Raw genomic sequence first — 19,620 nt, forward strand, 5'->3', positions numbered from 1 at the left:
ACAGCTTTAGGGTAGCACTGTCTCCTTTTAGTGGAGCCGGGCCGTCCTGGAACACTGGTCTCCTCTTCATCGTGGAGGTCCAGCTCTTCCTCGTATTTCACCGTCTCCTTCCCAACAGGCATCAGGTGGTCATCCAGCTCACCTACAGGGTAGAACAGCATGAGCTCAAGTGTTGAAAGGTAGTTTTTGCACGTTCACACCAGGAACGCCGCTTTTACCTATTTTGTGGAGTTTCTCACAGCAAAGGAGAGCGACGGCTTTCTCTGCCAGTCTGGCGCAGTGCATCGTAGGACCCTGAAAAAACATGGCATGTATGATAATCCGGTGACTAACACAACATCTAAACTAGTCATGATAACAAAATGAGTCACTCCAACCTTAATGGGAACTCGCAGAGGTGAGTTTATAGGCAGGTAAAGTGTGGACTGGAAGCGCCCATTCCCCGTCTCAACAGTCTTACATTTGGGTGCGAGGTGCGTGAACGGGTCACTGGGCAACCGGGCGCAATACCTGAGTATCAAAGACAAACATCTTGAAGCTTTCAGCTTTGTTGAGTTGAAGTTAATTCTGGGCTCCACATCAAAGCAGGGCAGGTACCTGTTGATGTGACCGATGGCTGTGTTGACGGTGACCCGAGGGCCTCCATCTTCAGAACGCAGGACATAAGGAGGGAGGATGTTGTCATCGTCAACCACCTGCTCGCCGTCAAACTCCCCCACCTCCACAGACTTGGAGCATTTGTTCCTAAGGATCTGCTCAAAGCAGCACGAGATCAGGGCTGCTGCTCCTGCTCAGATACAAGCTCCATTCAGACAAACGCCTACCTTCTCTATGGCCTTGTATGTGGTGAGATCCTCCTGGAAGGCTTGGGTCCTCTCGGAGTCGGCCAGCATGATGTAGTTGGAGACAGGAGCTCGAGCACGCCCCTTAGACTGTACGTAAGACCTGTATTCTGTAGGCAGGTCAAACCGCACCACCAGGTTGCACTTTGGAATATCAACACCTTCCTCCACAATGCTGGTGGCGATCAGCAGGTTGGTTTCATGAGCCCGGAACTTTCTAAGAACCTTAGATAGAAGTAAGATGCCTTCTAATAGTGCTCTGAAAAGGTCATAAAATTCTTTTTGCACAATGTCACAGTCAAGTGTTCATTATAATTTAATGATGATGCTTTTTAAATCAATACTTTAGAGGAAAATTTACCTCTTCCTGCTTCCTGAACTCCACCTCCATCTGCTTGTTGCGCGCCTGGTTTTTGCCGATGCTGTGGCCCGTGATGAAGTTGCTGCTGATGTAAGCCAGCTCGGGGTCTTGCTTCCCCGCTTCTTTGATGAGGCTGTAAATGAAGATGTAAATCAGTAAGGAATGTCTGACGCCAAAAGCACCTTTATGGGAATAAACAGTTATGTGTAGGGAAGTGATTTTAATCAGGTGCCAAACCGGTACTTTTAAAATGGTTCAGGTGCTTCAAAAATGAAAAAAAATAAAAAATGCCAATTTTTTCCTAAAACATTAAAGTGTGACAAAGCAGCGTCACAGGGTGAAGGAAATTGCTTTAATGTGCCCAAGATTAAATTCTATAATTCTTTCCAACTGCAGCGCTGCATCTCCGTTTTCGCATAAACGTGGATTTCCCCGCTCATTGCAACATGTCTTTTTAGGAAGCATTGTACACCTCCATCAGGTTGTAGAATTAGTTTTTTGCTGTGAAGTAACGCCTTCGACATTTTGACTTCAGCTCCGCCCACCCTCACATGCCCACCCGGCCACAATAGCTGGAAATAAAAGATGATTGACTAGAGTTGTAAAGCAAAGGAGAAAAAAAAAAACATTTCTACAACGAACTCCACGTTTTTATACAATACTGGCAGTACGAATATGTTGGTACCGGTACCAACCAGGCACTGAGTTTGGGTACCCATGATAGTCAACATCAGGACCTTAGATGCAATGATAAAGTGTCACCCAGTACACTAAAATCACTTTGTGAGGTGGTATTGTTTCATTATTGTTTATCTATCATCAAAGAGTGTTAGAAAACTTAAGTTGGAAGGTCAAAGATCTTTGACGTGACTGAAGTGTGAAAATGGTAATGGATGAAGGTTTTGTTGAGCGGATAATGCGGCCTTGAAGAATGTTGCCCCGGGGCTCGTTCAATACCGAGCCCCGGTACCCGTAGGAAAGGGGCACGGTGGAGAAGAATCACCGAAGCGGTCGCTTTGCATTTAGCCAAAGAGATGGTACCCATCTATAACGTGGAGAAAACGGGGTTTATTAATTTAATTACAACCTTAGAACCCAGATATGAGCTGTATTGTTAATCCTTTAGAAAATGGTGCTACTCTCAAGGTGAATGTTTGTCTCCTTTTAGTTTAGACTACAAAATGTGACTTAAAACACAGCTGGGACTTTGAGTCAAAGAGTGTGTTCATTTATTTATTATTCATCCCAGAAATGGGGGTTACATTTGTTTTGCGTTTGATTAAATAAAAGCAAAATATTGCTTTAAGTTGTCTGCCGTTTGGACTTAATGATTTCCTTAAGTAAGGAGGGGGAAAAAAAATCGGAAATCGAATTTAAAAAAATAAAATCCGAGATTTTATTTTTAGGCCATAATCGCCCAGGCCTAGTTTAACCCAGACAGAAAATTTCGTAAATATTCATGTCTGTATAGGAAAGGTGCATAAAGTGTGTAGTGAGGAGTTTTACAGCCTTAAAGCATCTATGATTACTGAAAAAAAAAGATACTGACTACCCAAGGAGTTTGTGACTTTTAGAACGCGACTTCTGCGATAAACCATTGTATAAAATCATATAGACCCATATTTGATCAACTTGGGATGAATCATATTTAGGATAAGATATTTGGAATGTGCCCAGATGAAACAGTAAAAAGAATCTTCGTATTGACGAGAGAAGCGACTGCCTCAAGTGTTGAGGTATGGGTGCTGCCCAAATTAAAAGAAAAATAAAATTAAAAGAAATCAGAATTCCTGTTTTAATGGAGTAAAATGTGTGATAAACTGTACCGGTTGAGGACCACAGCGGTGTAGCGTCTCTCCACAAAGATGATCCCACACAGGATGTTGGTGAAGGGTGAGGGAAAGTTAGTTTCAGGCCTCTCCTTGGCCTCCACCTCCTCGTCTTCATCTTCATCTTCCGAGTCGCTCCAGGACACGTAGTTGTCCTGGTTACGGTTGTTGTACCACTCCACGCTCTCAAACTGCTGCCTCTCAAACGGCTTGTACTCGTGGAGGATCTCGAGCAGCCGAAGGACCTTGGGGGTGACAAACTTCAGATCCAGGGAGGCGGGGGAGAAATGCTCCTCACACAGAGCATGCACTTTGCGTAGGATAGTGTCTGTGAAGAGCAGGAATTTGCGGCTGAGCTCCTCCTGCTCGTGCTTGATGTATTTCTGCAGCTCTCTGACCATGATGCCTGCAGCTTTATCTGCACACCAGGGGCCCAGAACCTGCAGCACCGCCAGGCAGTCGCTCAGGATCTGTGGAGAACAGTATTGGCTTCACGTTGAACCAAAACAAACCTAAATCAAGTTAAACCCTAAATCAAGTTAAACTTCATCAGCAGCAGATTTGGATTTACTAACATTATTTTTTCAGCTTACTTGACCCCCCCCAAAAAAAAAGAAAACAAAAGAAAAGCTTGAGAAGCTAACGAAAACTACAGCAGAACGTCACAATAAAACATGAAACCGCTTATATTCAAAACTGCGACATCAGAATAAAAGCCTCTTCTGTATCAAGGGAGTCTGGATTGAAGCGCTCACCTGCTTGGATATGAATGTGGGGTCTCGATCTTCTCTGGAAGCAGAAATGTTACAGTCGTTGAGGAAGAGGAGAGCTTCTTCCAGCTCCGCCTGCAGACGGGACGACAGGCCGCTTTTATCCATGTATGGCCCACAGTCTAGCACCACCTCTCTGGGCTGACAGGCATACCTGGAACACGAAGTGAAAATCACCTTAAAACTGAGTTTTTGATGAAATCGCTGAACTGTGACAGTTAACTGTACCTGTCTAGAACCACCAGATCAGTGGCCGTTTCAGCACTGCTCTTCAGGATTCTCTCCAGGTTCTGGATCTTCTGCTCCAGTTCAGACGGGTCGCACTTCCCGTTGAGGATGGAGGCCGTGAGGCCGAGGATGCGAGAGCCACACGTGTGCTCCTCAAACAGCTGCAAACACACAGATGTCACCCAAGAGTTGGGGCCGTCGGATGATGTGGGCTCAGAAAGCGCAGCTTCACCTTCATGACCTCGCAGTACGGGTGCTCCGTGATGGCCAGGTGACAATCATCAAACACAACTAGGTTGATTTTAGACAATGGCAAGATGTGATTGGTCAGAACGTGCAGGAAGACATGGCAGGTCATGACCAGCACCTGTAGAAAGAGCAGAGTGATGATCAGGAGTTGGGCTGCACGATATGAGGAAAACTTGCGATATGCGATATTAGTGATCAATATTGCGATAACGATAAATTTGCGGTAAATAAACAAATAGAAAAATAAACAAAAACATCATTCCCATTTCATTGCAACAGTTTAAAAATTATACTCCAAATGACCCTCATCGACATGGGGGACAAACGTCAGGGTGGCTAACCCTGGTCCTCAAGAGCCTCAACCCTGTCTGTTTTCCAATTCTCCCTAGACTGCTCGATAATGATAACCAAAATCCGGTGTGTTCCGTCAATCAGGATGTGAAATCACTTGAGTCAGCCAATCAACAGCAAGCTGGTTAAGGAGAGCTGGAAAACAGGCAGGGTTAAGGCTCTTCAGGACCAGGGTTAACATTATAGGCCTCCATCTGATTGGTCAACACTGGGAAGGCGTCCATCTGATTGGTCAAAGCATAAAGGGATTTATTTGATCCGTTAAATGCTTCAAGCTGCTAGAAGATTGTTTTAACACATTTTGGGTTTGCGATTTATTGCGATATTCGCCGTCTTTTGCGATATGCATATTGCAGAGCTGGATATTGCGATAACGATAAATTTGCGGTATATTGTGCAGGCCTAATCAGGAGACACATGAACCCTCGCAACTGGTTTTCACCAACAGAACAGAAAAGAAAAACCTGATTGTCTGCGATCTCCCGACTCCAGCGCTGGCGGCTCCACGTCGTGGCCTCCTGCGGGTCACTATACTCCCCCACATGGAGGTCAGAGTGCGTCCTGACTGCAGCTGCTTGCTGGACCGCAGACGAGGCTGCAGCACACAGACCCACGTCAACGTTTTCATGCAAACATTCCAGACCTCTGATGTTCTGCACCTACTTGCGTTTGCCAGGAAAACCGTCCTTCTGGCATTTTCTTGGTAGCTTCCCCGGATTTGATGGGAGAGCTCTTTTGTGAGCAGCACTGCAATAAAAGTCTTCCCTGAGCCAGTGTTCAAGCAGACGATGGTGTTGTGCTCAAGAGCTGCTTCAAGAAGTTCTACCTAAGAAGCACAGAGCAAACGGTGTCACATGACGAGCATTCGCACCACAGAGCTGGTCCATGCGGCGGCGCCGCCCGCCTTGCCTGATATTTCCTGGGTGTGTAGATGTTGTCATGGATGGCCTCCTGCTGCCACGGGAGACCGAAAAAGGGCCCCATGGGTGATGTGGCAGGGGTGATGAGCTGCAGACCCGCCATGCTTTAGAGGGGAGGTGAAGGGGCTGTGCTCCTCCAGTCGTCCTCTTATCTCATTTCATCCTCCTTCCTTTATCCGGTTCACTGTCAGCAGAAACGACAAACTCAATTTTTTGGTGTAAAAAAACAACTTCCGTTTGTTTGTTGGTTTTCCTGTTGCATCTGTTTAAGTGCTGATTTTACTAAAAGGTTGTTTAGTAGGTGCATTCCAAAATATAAGTTATTAAAGATGAACAATATTTGTCACTGCAAACAATTTCAAGCTTAAGGATTGCTTATCATTAAAGATTGAGATTTTTTTAAGGTGTATTCAGACTGGAAAATCCTTACGGATCAAGTCCCGATCCTTGCGTTTGGTCTGTATTCAGACCGGCATCAAGCGACCCATTCTGTTACGGACCAAAGCTTACACACAAAACCACATGACTTAAGATCTATTCAGTGATTGGCCAGGAACTACGAGGGCGAGTCAAAACAAATGAAAGACGGGCGTGCTGCGCTTTACAATCCTTTTCGGGACAGTTAAACTTTATATTTTAGTTTTGAACATCAGTTTTGACCACTTTTTACTTCTTACTTTGGTACAGGGAGGCATGCTGTAAGGCGGTTACTGGTAAACAGTAACCGTGTGCCGTGTGAGCTTTAGCTCAGAGGATGCTAGCAACTGTAGTGATGAGCAGACGACAGGTAATTCAATTCAATTTTATTTGTATAGCCCAAATTCACAACAACAGTCGTCTCAATGGGCTGTGTACCAGTAATTGTAAGGTAAACATGCAATCAAAAAGGATTATAAATGCATAGAATTCAATGGGAGAATACTAAACTTTAACTAAACAGACTACACTAAACTGGCATCCCTGCCTTAGACCCTCCTTCTCTGTAAGGAAAAACTCCTTAAAAAAACAGATTCCGAAAAAAAACCCAAAGAAACCTCAGGGGTGTCCGCATGAAGGAGGGGTCCTCCCCCAGGACGGACAGGCGTTGTACCAGAACTCAGAGAAGAATTAACTTATCTAACTCTACAACTACATGACATATAGATTGTCTGGAAAACAGTGAGAAGCAATGTGTGTCACGTCAAAGGATGTTTTGATGAGCCTGCATTCATCCGATCACACATTTTAATGAGTTGTGTTTCATGGTTGTGGTTCTATTAAGGAAACTTCAAGGTAGCTTTTAGGGTGACATCACAGCAGCGCCAAGCGCATGCCACGTAATGAGAGATGGGAAAGAATGTAAGAGGCGTTTTCAGCTGTGTTAAAATAAACGTTCTAACTAGTAAGGAGTTGGGGCCTTTCATTATTTTACATTTGTCTACGCCTCATCGGTTGGTACATTCCTACTGTGTTTACATCACATGACCACTGGTCATGGTGGCCGTTTTAGTTGTTCCGCTCCGAGGACAGATTGAATTTGGACTGAGGAATCTCAGAGCGAACCGAAGCCCAGTCCAATTGGAAACAAACCGAGACCACCCCCAAAGATGGGTCGGAGAGCGGTCCTGGAGTCGGACCAGGGTGTATTTAGACTGAAATGTTGATCTGGATCATCAGGGGAAACAAACTCTAGTTCACTCAAAGCGAATCAAATGTGTCCGGTCTGAACGCGCCCTCAAGTTCAGCTGTTTTTGCACGAGTCTAACAGCAAAGTTGTTGAAGATACTCAGTTACTTAGTTTAGTGACATTTAAAAAAAACGTTTAAGTCTGGATCCCATAACTCGACTTTATAACAACAGAAAAGATTAAACAATCTGATGCTGTGGCCAGTGATGAAGTTGCTGCTGATGTAAGCCAGCTCGGGGTCTTGGTTTTTCCTCACATTTAAAATGTAACTCTGGATTCTCTGATACTTTTATGGCTCCAATCTTGAAAAAATGTTTTAAGAAATTAAAAATCCTCCACTTGTCATTCAACAAAATTTATTTTATCAAAAAAATAAATAAAGGCAATTCTTTTGCTTAAAAAAAAGCAACCAACATATCAACTTTTGTACCAATACTTTGAAACCCTATTGGATTTGACTTAATAAAAACATCTAAACCAGGGGTCGGGAACCTATCGCTTGCGAGCCATATATGGCGCTTTTGACGGCCACATCTGGCTCGCAGACAAATCTGTAATTATAAAAAACTTTTTTCACTATACCAGTCCTTCTCGGGTGCGATGCGATGCCAGAGGGGTGCGCAGTAGTACCAGTGCTTGGAGAAAGAAAAAAAATCTGTGCCAAGATCAGTTTACTATTATTTCACAGAGTTTTTACCAGCCGGGAACCTGCGAATTGCCGTTCCTGCAGCTGCGGGCTCCCGTGAGTAGTCTTTCTCACATCTGAAGAACATTAAGACCATCCTACCATGACGTTAAACGGATGGAAGTCTCAACGCCTGCAGGAAACTGAAACTCACGATGTATCAACCAGACTAGACCATCAGCAAAACCACCATGCAGCACCAGAAGTCACATTAATGCTAAGAAATACTCATCATTTACTAGCAACAGCATAACAATGTTATTAAAAAGAATCCACATATTTCTTGTACTTTTAAAGTGTTGAAATTGCAGAAAATGCACACATTTACCGGTACCAGTCCGTGGGTCATTTGGTACCGGGCCACATAGAAAGAATAAATAACTTACATTACTTCCGTTTTATTTATTTCGGAATCGAAAGATGTTTTATTTTGACAAATTGCCAGATTTTCTGTTCCATCCATCACTCTTACGCAGGCCAAGCCGCTCTTCTCGGTCACGTGATAGGATACAGCTAAAATAAAACCCAGGAACTAGCAAAATGAGTAAAAAACAAACGTCTTTGGAAAGGTTCTTTGCCAAGTGGCAAAGGCCCAGCCAGGACACAGAAGAGGAGCCTTCCACTTCCAAAAAAAAGAAAGCTACATTTAATAGACAGTATCAGGAGTCCTACTTAAAATACGGATTTAACCCAACGGGAGATTCCCTCGAACCATTCAGCATTGTGGTGAATCGGATTTTTCATGCACTTATTTTGAAGGCATGTTTAAACGTTATCATAGCAACTAGAGAGTTTTGCGGGCAGAAAGGACATTGCTCATGTCATAATTTGTGTTTATTGTTATGTTTACAAAATACCACAGTTTTCATGCAGGTCATATCATATTACTTTGTTGTATTGTGGATTGTCTGTCACGTGCCCGTTTGGTCTGCTGTCGGAGTTCCACAGGCTGCAGGGGTTACTGTCAGAGCTGGTAACAGAGAATTATGGGAATCAATCCCCTTTGCCTGCTATGGTCAAGACAGTGTTAGCACGGGTGTTTCTTTTTGCCTACGGGTTATGTTATGTTGTTTTACCCTTAGTTATTTCTTCCTGTTGTGTTTACTTCTTTTTAGCACCATGAGTGTGGGAAGGGAAGGGGATGATGACACCTGTGCGATGTACAATGGTTCGCGTGTCAAAATAAAAGTGCAGAGTCCGTCTTATCACGTGTCTCAGACAAAACTGAAATTTGTGGCGCAAACATTTGATCTGGTCAAGACTTCAAAATCTAAAACAGAGATTTGATTTATTCAAACCAATAAGGTTAAACGTGTTTTTAATCCCCCCCCCCCCCCCCCCCCCCCCCCCCGTTAACAGAAATCTACAATTCGCAGACACCAATGCAGCACTTTATCTTCAATTCTCTCTTTAAGTTTAAATTTACCCTAAAACAATTCAGACTTACTACAACGAAAAGTTAAAAGCTGATAGAAAAACCTGCGCATAACTCAGAAAACACAGAGACAAAAACTGTGAGCTTGTAGACGAGAGGAGTTTATTTAATCTGAGCCTCATGATGGAACATCTACGGCTGCAGTTTGTCCACAACAGACCTGAAACCAAGTATTAAACAGAGATACAGCCACAGATCGGAGTCACGGGTGGGGACTTTCTGGAAGCGTTTAGAAGACAGTGATATATAAACAGTGTTTAAACTCCAGGAGTAAACCTTCACGGATGTTATTTATCATCATTCAGGATAGCAGGAGAATTTACCAAGATTTTAAGACAAACATTAAGACCAGGACTGTCCAACCCCGGACACTCAGCCCATTCTCCAACGTTCCCTGCGCAGATCACCTAGATCAGGTGTGTTCAGTCAATCAGAAAAGCAGCACGGAGACATCTGGAAAACAGACAAATCGTGTAGCTTGAGGACCAGAGTTAGACAGTCCCAGTTCAGACAATGCCCTGATTTCCAGCCGAAATAAGCAGCCAGAAACGCCTTTGGCAGTTCAATCTAAACACCATTATTCCTTTAAAATGAGTTTAAACTGCTCCTATAAGATGGGGTATCATTGCCAAAATAATAATTTTCAATGGTATTTATTTTAACCTGAAAAAAATTAAATATCTGCTCATTTTCAAATGTCCATCTCAAAACAATTGGGTTAAGTAATGAAAATCTGTTGTCTATTGATGTAAACTGAACACAAGTTAAATTTTTTTTTAACCCTACAGCACTATCGCCGGGGTATTTTCACTCGAGCAAAGCTGTTTACATGAATTTGTAAATATGTCGCGTGTCAAGGAGTCTGTGTCTTCACCAGGGAAGTCACACATGTCCAAGGAACGGGCAGACCGAGGAACAGTTTTCAAGTATCATTTCATTTTTATTTATTTTTTTAGGATTTTTTCTTCTCAAATTCTTGATTTTACTGTAATTTTTTAGCATGTTTTTAGGAACTTCTTATGTTTGTTTTTTCCATTGGTTAAACATACCACAATTGAAGATAAAGGCTAACCACTTTAATTTATCATGTGTTGTCATGTTTTGATCTATTTTTATGTCAAGTACTTTTGGTGGGTATTTTATATCGGGTGCCAGCAAAAGTAATGGGGTAACTTTTTAAAGCGAAAGTGTTATAGGCTTAATACTATGGAGTTAATTCAGTCTCAATAATCAGAAATGCACACAACCTGTTTTACAAATGCACACGCTCCGATTCACAAATGTCATTTTATGCAAACGTGAAAAATAAATTCGGAAATACACACCCTGTGTTTCACAAACACACAGATTGTGTTTCACAAATGCACACTAAATGTTTTACAAATGCACAATAAGTGTTTCTCACAAATGTGCACACTGTGTTTCACAAAAAACATTTTAGAAATTCACAATAAATGTATCAGAAATACACAGTAGGTGCTTCACAAACATGATTTTTAGGTACACATGTGATGTGAACTCACAGATCATTCGAACTGCAGAATGTGCATTCAAAATCCCGTTCTCATTTGTGAATCTCCCCGTGTGTGTGAGAGATTTTTCTATGGTGAATATTGAGACTCATCTGACGGAGCAGGTCAACTAATGTCACCATTGGCTAGTGAATCTGTCAATCAAACTCATCGGGAAAGCAGGCGGGTTTGCTTTTAGCCAATCTAATGGCCCCTTACACTTTCTCTACGCTTTCTGCGGGTGGCAAAAGCCCCGCCCATATTTGATTCTGTACCAGTCGGTCGTTAGCGTGTTAGCCTTAGCATGGCTTGTCGGTTTATTGCCTTCGGTTGTCAAAAATTACTGGCTTGTGCAACTTTTCAGTGGACCTGGAAGCAAGGCAACAGCGGTTGAATGCAGTTGACAGAATCCATCGAACTCTGTACTGGTCATGAGATTTACAATGAATGTTTCACTCGGGATTGTTTGTACGTTATTCTCTTAGCTTTCATGCTAGCGTCATTTCAACACTCAGACACGGTTTTGATCATATGAAGGTGGAAGAGAAAAATCTTCAACTTCCACAGGTTTTGTGGAGAAACTGGCATCACTTTGCTCCGTACCACGCAGTGGGACTACATTACCTCAAGTTCATCTCACTGTCAATCACAGACGCCCAATATACACCTCCCCTGCTCAGCCCGAAGTCACTTTGCTTGACCTTAATTTTATTTTTTTAATAACTCAAATGTCATTGATTTTATATTGTAACCATATACATATACACCTCTTGGCCAGGTCACCCTTGCAAAAAAGATCCTCATCTCTCTGGGTTTTATAGCTGGTTAAATACTACACAACAAAAGATGGTCATAGAACAACAAAGTGCAAACATTCACCCTTTATTGCAGAGTAAAATTTAGTGAAAACATGGACAGATTAAAACATCAAAATTTAAGCAAATGTGGGAACTCTACTGATTTGAATTTTATTTAAACTGGAACTAATTTTCATAACTTCCTTACATACAATGAAGTCCCTTGAACAATACAGAACTCTGTCTTGCCCCGCTCAGTCTCTCTTCTTCTGTATGTAATTATGTCGCCTAAATTAAGTTCTAAACACACTGGACAGTAAAGATGTAGGTCCACTCCCAAACGGTCTGAATTCCACAATGGATTGATGTCGTCTTGCAGTTCCAACATTTGTGGACCCAAAAGAGGACTGTCCCATACCAGGACATTGATCCCAGGATGAGGTTCAGCCATGGATCCACTCTCCTCCCATTCAATCTCTGGAACCAGCATACCCTGACAAAAAAAAAAAAGATACTGTTTATGAACAGCACTGTTTTTTTTGTGTTTTAGATTATGTAGGAACAGTGACCGACTAATAATAACTTATATTGTTGCTTGCAGGCAGACCTCATATCTCCATAACTGTTTATAATTTGCAAATAAGTGAACCTTAACAAAGTAGTGACAGTACATCTGATGGCTCATAATGCCATGCATTGTGATGCATTTTGAACTTGCAGATGTGCTATTCTTCCTACAAACAAACAATTTAGGGAAATTGTTTGCACCACACAACAATAATCCTTTTCATTCATTTTCGATGAAAATTCACTGTAGTCATTATGATTTCATGATACTCTTCTTGATACTTTCCACTTTAGTCAAACTGCACACAAATCAGTTGTCCAGTACAGTGAGATTAAATAAAGCACTTACCCGGGGATCAGAAACAGGGTTCTGGGTCAAGCCCAACTGCCACAGCTGATTTGGTGTCATGCTTTGCTCCGTCCTGATTGGATGGCTGTCCCACGCGTCACTAAAGACATCCAAACTGGCCTGAATGCGTGGTAGAAAAATGTAATGGCTGCAGAATACGTGATGTGACTGATATTGAGCAAGTCTTGGTCCTCAGGAGAGTGCAGGATGTTGTAATATAAACCAGTAACACTCATGAAGACATCACACCAGAGGAGCTCAATCCTGTATTTGGAAAAAAAGCAAAAAGAAATATTATATTGTCAGATTTATTTTTAATACATCATTCACTTTTATGTATCAGGGCTCCAGACTGACTTTTTTCACTAGGAGCACAGTGGCCCCTAACTGAAAATTTTAGGGGCACAACCAGAAAATTTAGGGGCGCATACCGTAAATCAACATTCTAACCAAATCTACTAATTTCCACTGTATTACAAATAAATACTTTAATAATAGATGCAGAAATTACAATGTGCTGTTTCTAATTCAGTGTCATATTTTATTCTGCACTTTTGAAGATGCAACATGAAGGTAAACTGACAGCACCATCGCTGTCACGACAGTACAACTAAATAAAAATAGTAAAAAGTTTTTAGTAACAAGTGATTACCGTAGTAACCTTTCTTAATTTCACAGTTTCAAACAATACTTAAATGTATGTAAATATTAGAGGATGGAAATTCATGTTGGTGACACCAAATAGGTTCAGCCAAGATGCACAATAAGCGTGTTTGAGATCACCCAGATGGTCGCAACACTGCACAGATCACCTGGTGTGTGACGTATATTTTTGTTTTTGCTCCAACATCACCTGTCAATCAAAACAAAAATATCACGAGAAAGGGGTGAGAGCAAGACACCAATCAGAGCGAACGCAGCTGGAAATTTAGTATTGAACTGACTAAAAGCTGCCCTACAGACTACAAAACAATGCATTATTGGACATGCGTCCTGATGGGTTTTTTGTAGTTCACTGATCAATTAAAATAATTTAAAATACCAACTGATTAAAAAAAGGCTACATCCATTACAAAACATTAAAATAATTATAAAAGATGTAATATCACAGCTCATACTTAGGGGGAGAGGCATATTAAAACGAAATTGAATGTTAAGGACAACTCCTAATTCCTGGTCTCTTTCAGTCTCGCTGCAGCTTCGATTTCATGCGAGTTTGAGACCCCTGCTGTACACTCTGTCACTGGTACACTAGCTGCAGGTCGGAAGAACGAATCAATAGTTCGCTTGCTCATAGCTCAGACGCACATATCAGGTTGTGATGATATTTGTCTCCGTTTCCTTCCCACGGATGTTTACGCGCGCTCGATTATCTCTAGGCCCCGCCCCTCCACATATTTTAGCCACTTGCAGTGACTTTCCCTATTCTTCTCAGACGCATTGGCCGCCTCAGGCATCACTCAATGACACGCGAGTGTGTGCTCGCGTGTGCTCCAGTCTCATGAGTATTCGCGCGCGAGTGTGTGTGTGTCTGCCTGCGTGCGTGTGCGCTTGTGTCTCATTGATGATTTCATCTCTCATTTCATCGATCATTGACATGCTCCTTTCATGTTTAATGTATAAAAAATACGGAGGGTGGAGGAGGCAAATTTACTGGTAGCACATGTGCGACTGGGTGTAAAATTCAGTCGCACACTCTCAAATTTTGGTCACAAAATGCGACCAAATGGACGCAGTCTGGAGCCCTGTGTATATATTAAAGCTTCTAAAACTAGGTTCAACTCACCGTTGATTGTGTGTACACTTTTCCCACAATGAAGCCGTTTGTGTCAGTTGTACGTACTGTGAGCATTAACTCGGCTATGCCCGCATGTTCTCCTCCGTGATCTCCTCTCACCCTGACAATAACATGAAAATCATGTCTCAAACACATAATTACAAATGCATCGTCAATACGGTACACATCAGTTTAAAATGTAATGTTCTTATGCATGTTGCCAATAAGTAGAATTTCTAGGTTAAAAAAATTGCAGGAGTGGGTTACATGTATCACTGGGGGAAAAATTTAGGCGAGAGACTGAGGGGGGGGTAAAATGTTATTCATGAGGGGAAAGAGTTTTAGAGTTGCCTTTGTTTTCAGAGGAGTCTAAAAAAAGTTATTTTATTTTTGTACAAATAACCAAGTACTTATACTGCCTGATATGTGAATAAAAGATTTCTTTATGAATGACATGAATACCTCAGAGGAAAGCCTTACACGTTCACAGCGTCACTGAAGAAGGCCAAGTGGGTGTCTGCACAGTTGTTGTCTGCTATCTTCAGGTACAGGATACATGGAATACAAGTACAAATACTTTCAACTGACAGATATTTACAGGGGCAAAAATGCAAAATTCCCAATTGACAGGTAAAACAGTAATACAATAGGATGATAAAATATGAAATAGAATAGAATAGAAGGGTATTTAATAATCCCTGAGGAAATTTTTTTAAAATGGCCATCTTAAAAAAACACATAAACACACATGCATTACAAATAGAAATATCACAAAATAAAAAGATTGATAAAAAAGGTAAATAATTGGAAAATCAGTGGGTAAAATTAAAAGAAATTACTTGTAAGATGCCCTGCCAGAGAGTTGTATTGCCTGATGGCACGAGGAACAAAAGATTGTCACGCTGTCACATTCAGTAATTCCTAGAGAATAAATAAAAACACAACAAACATGGATTAGATCATTTAGCTGTCTGATCTTAAATTACATAATTTTCAAATATATGAAAGGGGAATTTTTTTAAAACACTCTTGCTATGATAACTTGAGCTTGTAGTAAAGAACACCTTTAAAAAAAATCAGAGACAAGACACTGATCACAGGAAGCCTGTGTGTAATACTTACAGTAACTTCTACTCTAATCACTGTTGACAGCTGATTTCTCCCATCCCCCCATTCTGTGACTACTTATCGACTACAAAACAGCCTAAAAACATAATGTTTGGGATTCTTGTCATTACGTCATTGGAAGTAAAGATACAGGGAATTTAGTGGCTGTCACTCTGACACAATCTCACAGGGCTGGTCATCACAATGAATACGGGTTCTAACGTTAGAAACTTAATGAGGCTTCTTTCATTCAACAGTGGATTCATGTCTGTTATATTTAAAAAATGCCGTTTTCATGAATGTCATATGAATTAACTTTGTTGCACAGTCCACCCCGTCTTAAAGTCTGGGTTGTGAAAATGCTGTGTCTAACTTTAACCCGGATCGCGTTTACATAAAGGCAGCACACGGAACAACTAGCTAGTTAACATAGCATAGCATCAGTGTTTAAACAAATCGCCGTCTCCAAATCAATACTTTTTATTAAACTTTCTTTGCTGCTGTAAATCCGGCATGTTTTCCCCTTAGTTCTATCTGAATCATGTTAAGAACCTACAGATCATTGGCTATAGACGCTAGCTTGAACCGACACCGGCTTGAACTTCACTCACACTCACAGGCAGACACAACTTGCACAGGCTAAGCAAAACAAAGCTAAGCTAATTTGCGGTGGGGGTACTCTGCAAACGACTCGGCTGCAGTGTTCATAAAGCATTCACACATGTCACTTGGCAAAGGAAAACGCTTCAACTTAGTATTCAATAACATTACAGGACGTACAACGAGGGAATGATCAAATAAATGCATTACTTACGGGCTGAGACTGATCCCGTTCAGAAGACCTCTCCGCCATGTTTGCCGCCCGCGTCCTCCCAACTGCTGTGCAGAACAGCTCCCTCCCTCGTCACTTTGAAAGTGAGGAGTGTAAGGGGCCATTAGATTGGCTAAAAGCGAACCCGCCTGCTTTGCCAATGAGTTTGATTGACAGATTCACTAGCCAATGGTGAGATTAGTCGACCCGCTCCGTCAGATGAGTCTCAATATTCACCGTAGAAAAATCTCTCACACACACGGGGAGATTCACAAACGAGAACGGGATTTTGAATGCACATTCTGCAGTTCGAATGATCTGTGAGTTCACATCACATGTGTACCTAAAAATCATGTTTGTGAAGCACTTACTGTGCATTTCTGATACATTTATTTTGAATTTCTAAAATGTTTTTGTGAAAAACAGTGTGCACATTTGTGAGAAACACTTATTGTGCATTTGTAAAACATTTAGTGTGCATTTGTGAAACACAATCTGTGTGTTTGTGAAACACAGGGTGTGTATATCCGAATTTATTTTTCACGTTTGCATAAAATGACATTTGTGAATCGGAGCGTGTGCATTTGTAAAACAGATTGTGTGCATTTCTGATTATTGAGACTGAATTAACTCCATACAATACAATCAAACTGTTTTTCATTCAAACTAAAAGCAAAAGTTTAGACAATAAATTAATGTGTTTCAAAGATCAATTTTGAGTCGCTGAAATGAATAAAGATCATTTCAAGAAACAGAAATTTAGCAGGTGTCTATTAACTTTTAATAATTCATAAATCAGCTTTATTTATATCAATTCCCAGCATTCAATGCTTTAACTAAATAACAATACGGGTCCAGGAGGTGCATGTGTGGTAGAATATCAGATTTGTTAAAAAGACAAAAATCTATGTAGTTGTTTAAAATATCTACAAAGATTCAACAAATCAGAAAATAAACCCAAAACTGTGAACTTGCTATCACCTCTACAGTTGGTAAACAGAAACCACAATGAATTTGGCCAGTCGGCTGGACCTGGACAGCAGATCTAATGATTACTAAAACCTGTGTCAGTTTATCTGGATCTCTAATCAAAACCGATCAGAATATCAAACTTGATCTGGGAAGTCTTTTTAATAACGGATCACTCCTGTCCAGGATCACCACAGCCAGATGTTAAAACGCCTGAGTGACGTGACAGCAGCTTGAGCTTGTGACAAACATTTGAACGACACACGCTGTATTAAATCTCAATTTACGCCTTTTTATATTGTATAAATACGGAAAGTTTTTTTCTGCAAAGGGAAGACAAAAGCAGGCTCGAGGACGCGCAAACAAGACCTAAAAGTAAGAGCCTCCGCGTGTCTTTGGACATCATCCAATCCATAGTCTGTCCGGCGACACAGAGACCGACGCCGCGGCGAAAGCTAACGCAGCTAAATGTTTAGCGGCGCGCGGGACTAAACCCGGTTAAAATTCCCATTATCTTATTAAAAAATGCGTCTTATTAGGGAAGAGCGGCGCACAAACTGATAAGAAATGCATCCAGCATGTAGCAAAAAGCGTCTCTACTCTCACTGCAGCCGCCATGCCGTATCATCATGTCGAGCTAGCTAACGGCTAGCAGCACCAGGGCCATTACATCCATCCACAGTAACATTCCTGTACGAAGAACCGCGCGCTCCGCTCGTGAACTCACCCACGCGGTTATTTTTCCACCGAACGATTCGTCTGAACAGAAAAGAACTCGTCTGCTGGAAACACTCACTGGCATCTAGGCGAACTGTCCAGATATGCGGCTACTCGTCCACGGGGGACCACTTCCTTTTCCCTGGGCCTCCGCTACGCCTCAAGTTTACGTCATTTGCGTAGCCGCGGCTCTGGTGTACGTAATTAAACGTCTTCCTGTTGTGGCATGTTTTGTCCACTCGGGGGCAGCATCAAACAAACTTGGGGATCCGCTTGTTTTGAGGCTTCTTTCACCAACGTAGAGTTCAACAGAAAAACACAATTTATTTATGTTTTTTGTTTAAAGGCTTAAAAGAAAATTCAGTGCTTAAGAAAAAAACCCCGTCAGTTTCCAAAAAATCCCTATCTACAAAAAAATAAAAAAATGTAACACCTGACACTTAATAGAAAATAGTGAATATATCACATCAATGTCAAAAATAGAAAACGGTTCAAAAAAATAATTTAAAAGCTTTAATGATTTTTACTAAAGAAAATTCTAAAAATTTATTATAAAAATAATTTTAAGCTAAATTGATTCATACGGCACCGTAAATGACCGCAATCAAACAAATTACTGTACATCAAAAGCTCAAAAGAACAAAAATAACAACTAAGTAAGAGGTTAAAATAATTAAATATGTATTTTTTTAAGTAAGATAAGGATGTAACAACACCATAAAAGCTAAGCAAAACTGTAAAGCAGTAAACACACCAGCAGAGCAGAGTCATGCTGTGTCAAAGGCCTGGTGATAAAAAGGGGTTTTAAGAAGTTTTTTCTTTAAATGGAAAGTGAAGATGCCTGTCAAACGCTCAGTGGTGAAACGTTCAACAGCTTAGGTGCACAGCCTGAAAACACTTTTCTCAGGAGAAGCTGATCAGCAGACCTGAGGCCTTGGGTTGGGGTGTAAGGACACAGAAGCTCAGAGAGGGACAGCGGTGCACAATTGTTTAAAGATTTAAAAACAAATAAAAGACTCTTAAAATGAACTCTACAGTTCACTGGCAGCCAGTGATGGGTATCCAGGATGAGGGTGATGTGGTCCCTCATACGAGGAGCAGCGTTCTGGACCAGTTGGAGATGTGAGAGGAATGACTGCTGACTCTAAAATAGAGAGAGTAACAGTAATCCAGCCAAGATATAATGAAAGCATAGATTACTGTCTCAAAATGACGTTTTGGTAAAAATGGTTCAACCTTCAACAACTGCCTAAAATAAAGTAAGATGGATTTTACCACTGAGTTAATTTAACAGTCAAGTTTAAAATCACTGTCCATTTCAAAAGCCAGGTTTGACACAGATTGTTTTAAATGTGGAGCCAAGGGACACAACTCCACTGAGGAGGATTCACAGAACCTTCCTTTGACCAAACACCATCACTTCTGTTTTTTGTCATTAACCTTAAAAAGCTTTGGGCCATCCAGTCTTTGATGTCTGGTAAACAAGACAGTATTGGTGTAATGGAGCAACCTTCCATTATTGGTAAATACATTTTTAAAGCTTTAAATTTGGTATGAAATGATATTCATATTTTTAGATGCTTTTGTAAAGTTTGACAGCTTTGACCTATCAGACCTGAACCGGTAATTTACATTTATTACATATAATTAGACAAATAACGTTACAGTAAGTCTGTTGC

At 41.2% G+C, this 19,620-nt stretch overlaps 1 protein-coding gene across 2 annotated transcripts in view; it reads right to left on the reverse strand.

Moving 5' to 3' along the window:
* The window catches only part of dicer1 (dicer 1, ribonuclease III), a 34,078-nt gene extending 15,955 nt beyond the window's left edge, over window positions 1–18,123 (reverse strand). Inside the window, exons 1-14 of one of the 2 annotated variants that reach the window (XM_011490150.3) lie at window positions 18,021–18,123; window positions 5,540–5,734; window positions 5,294–5,456; window positions 5,095–5,225; window positions 4,263–4,397; window positions 4,031–4,191; window positions 3,788–3,956; window positions 3,030–3,502; window positions 1,204–1,336; window positions 825–1,067; window positions 598–752; window positions 378–510; window positions 219–294; window positions 3–142 (exon numbers count right to left, since the gene is read on the reverse strand). In XM_011490150.3, coding sequence (XP_011488452.1) covers window positions 3–142; window positions 219–294; window positions 378–510; window positions 598–752; window positions 825–1,067; window positions 1,204–1,336; window positions 3,030–3,502; window positions 3,788–3,956; window positions 4,031–4,191; window positions 4,263–4,397; window positions 5,095–5,225; window positions 5,294–5,456; window positions 5,540–5,653 — 2,226 coding nt within the window. In that variant the 5' untranslated portion in view covers window positions 5,654–5,734; window positions 18,021–18,123. Of the gene's footprint in view, window positions 1–2; window positions 143–218; window positions 295–377; window positions 511–597; window positions 753–824; window positions 1,068–1,203; window positions 1,337–3,029; window positions 3,503–3,787; window positions 3,957–4,030; window positions 4,192–4,262; window positions 4,398–5,094; window positions 5,226–5,293; window positions 5,457–5,539; window positions 5,735–17,951 lie in introns of both variants that reach the window. The other variant, XM_011490149.3, reaches the window with a different exon arrangement.
* Between the last annotated feature and the right edge of the window lie 1,497 nt (window positions 18,124–19,620).

Source organism: Oryzias latipes, chromosome 22 (genome assembly GCF_002234675.1).
Source record: "Oryzias latipes chromosome 22, ASM223467v1".
Taxonomy (NCBI): Eukaryota; Metazoa; Chordata; class Actinopteri; order Beloniformes; family Adrianichthyidae; genus Oryzias; species Oryzias latipes.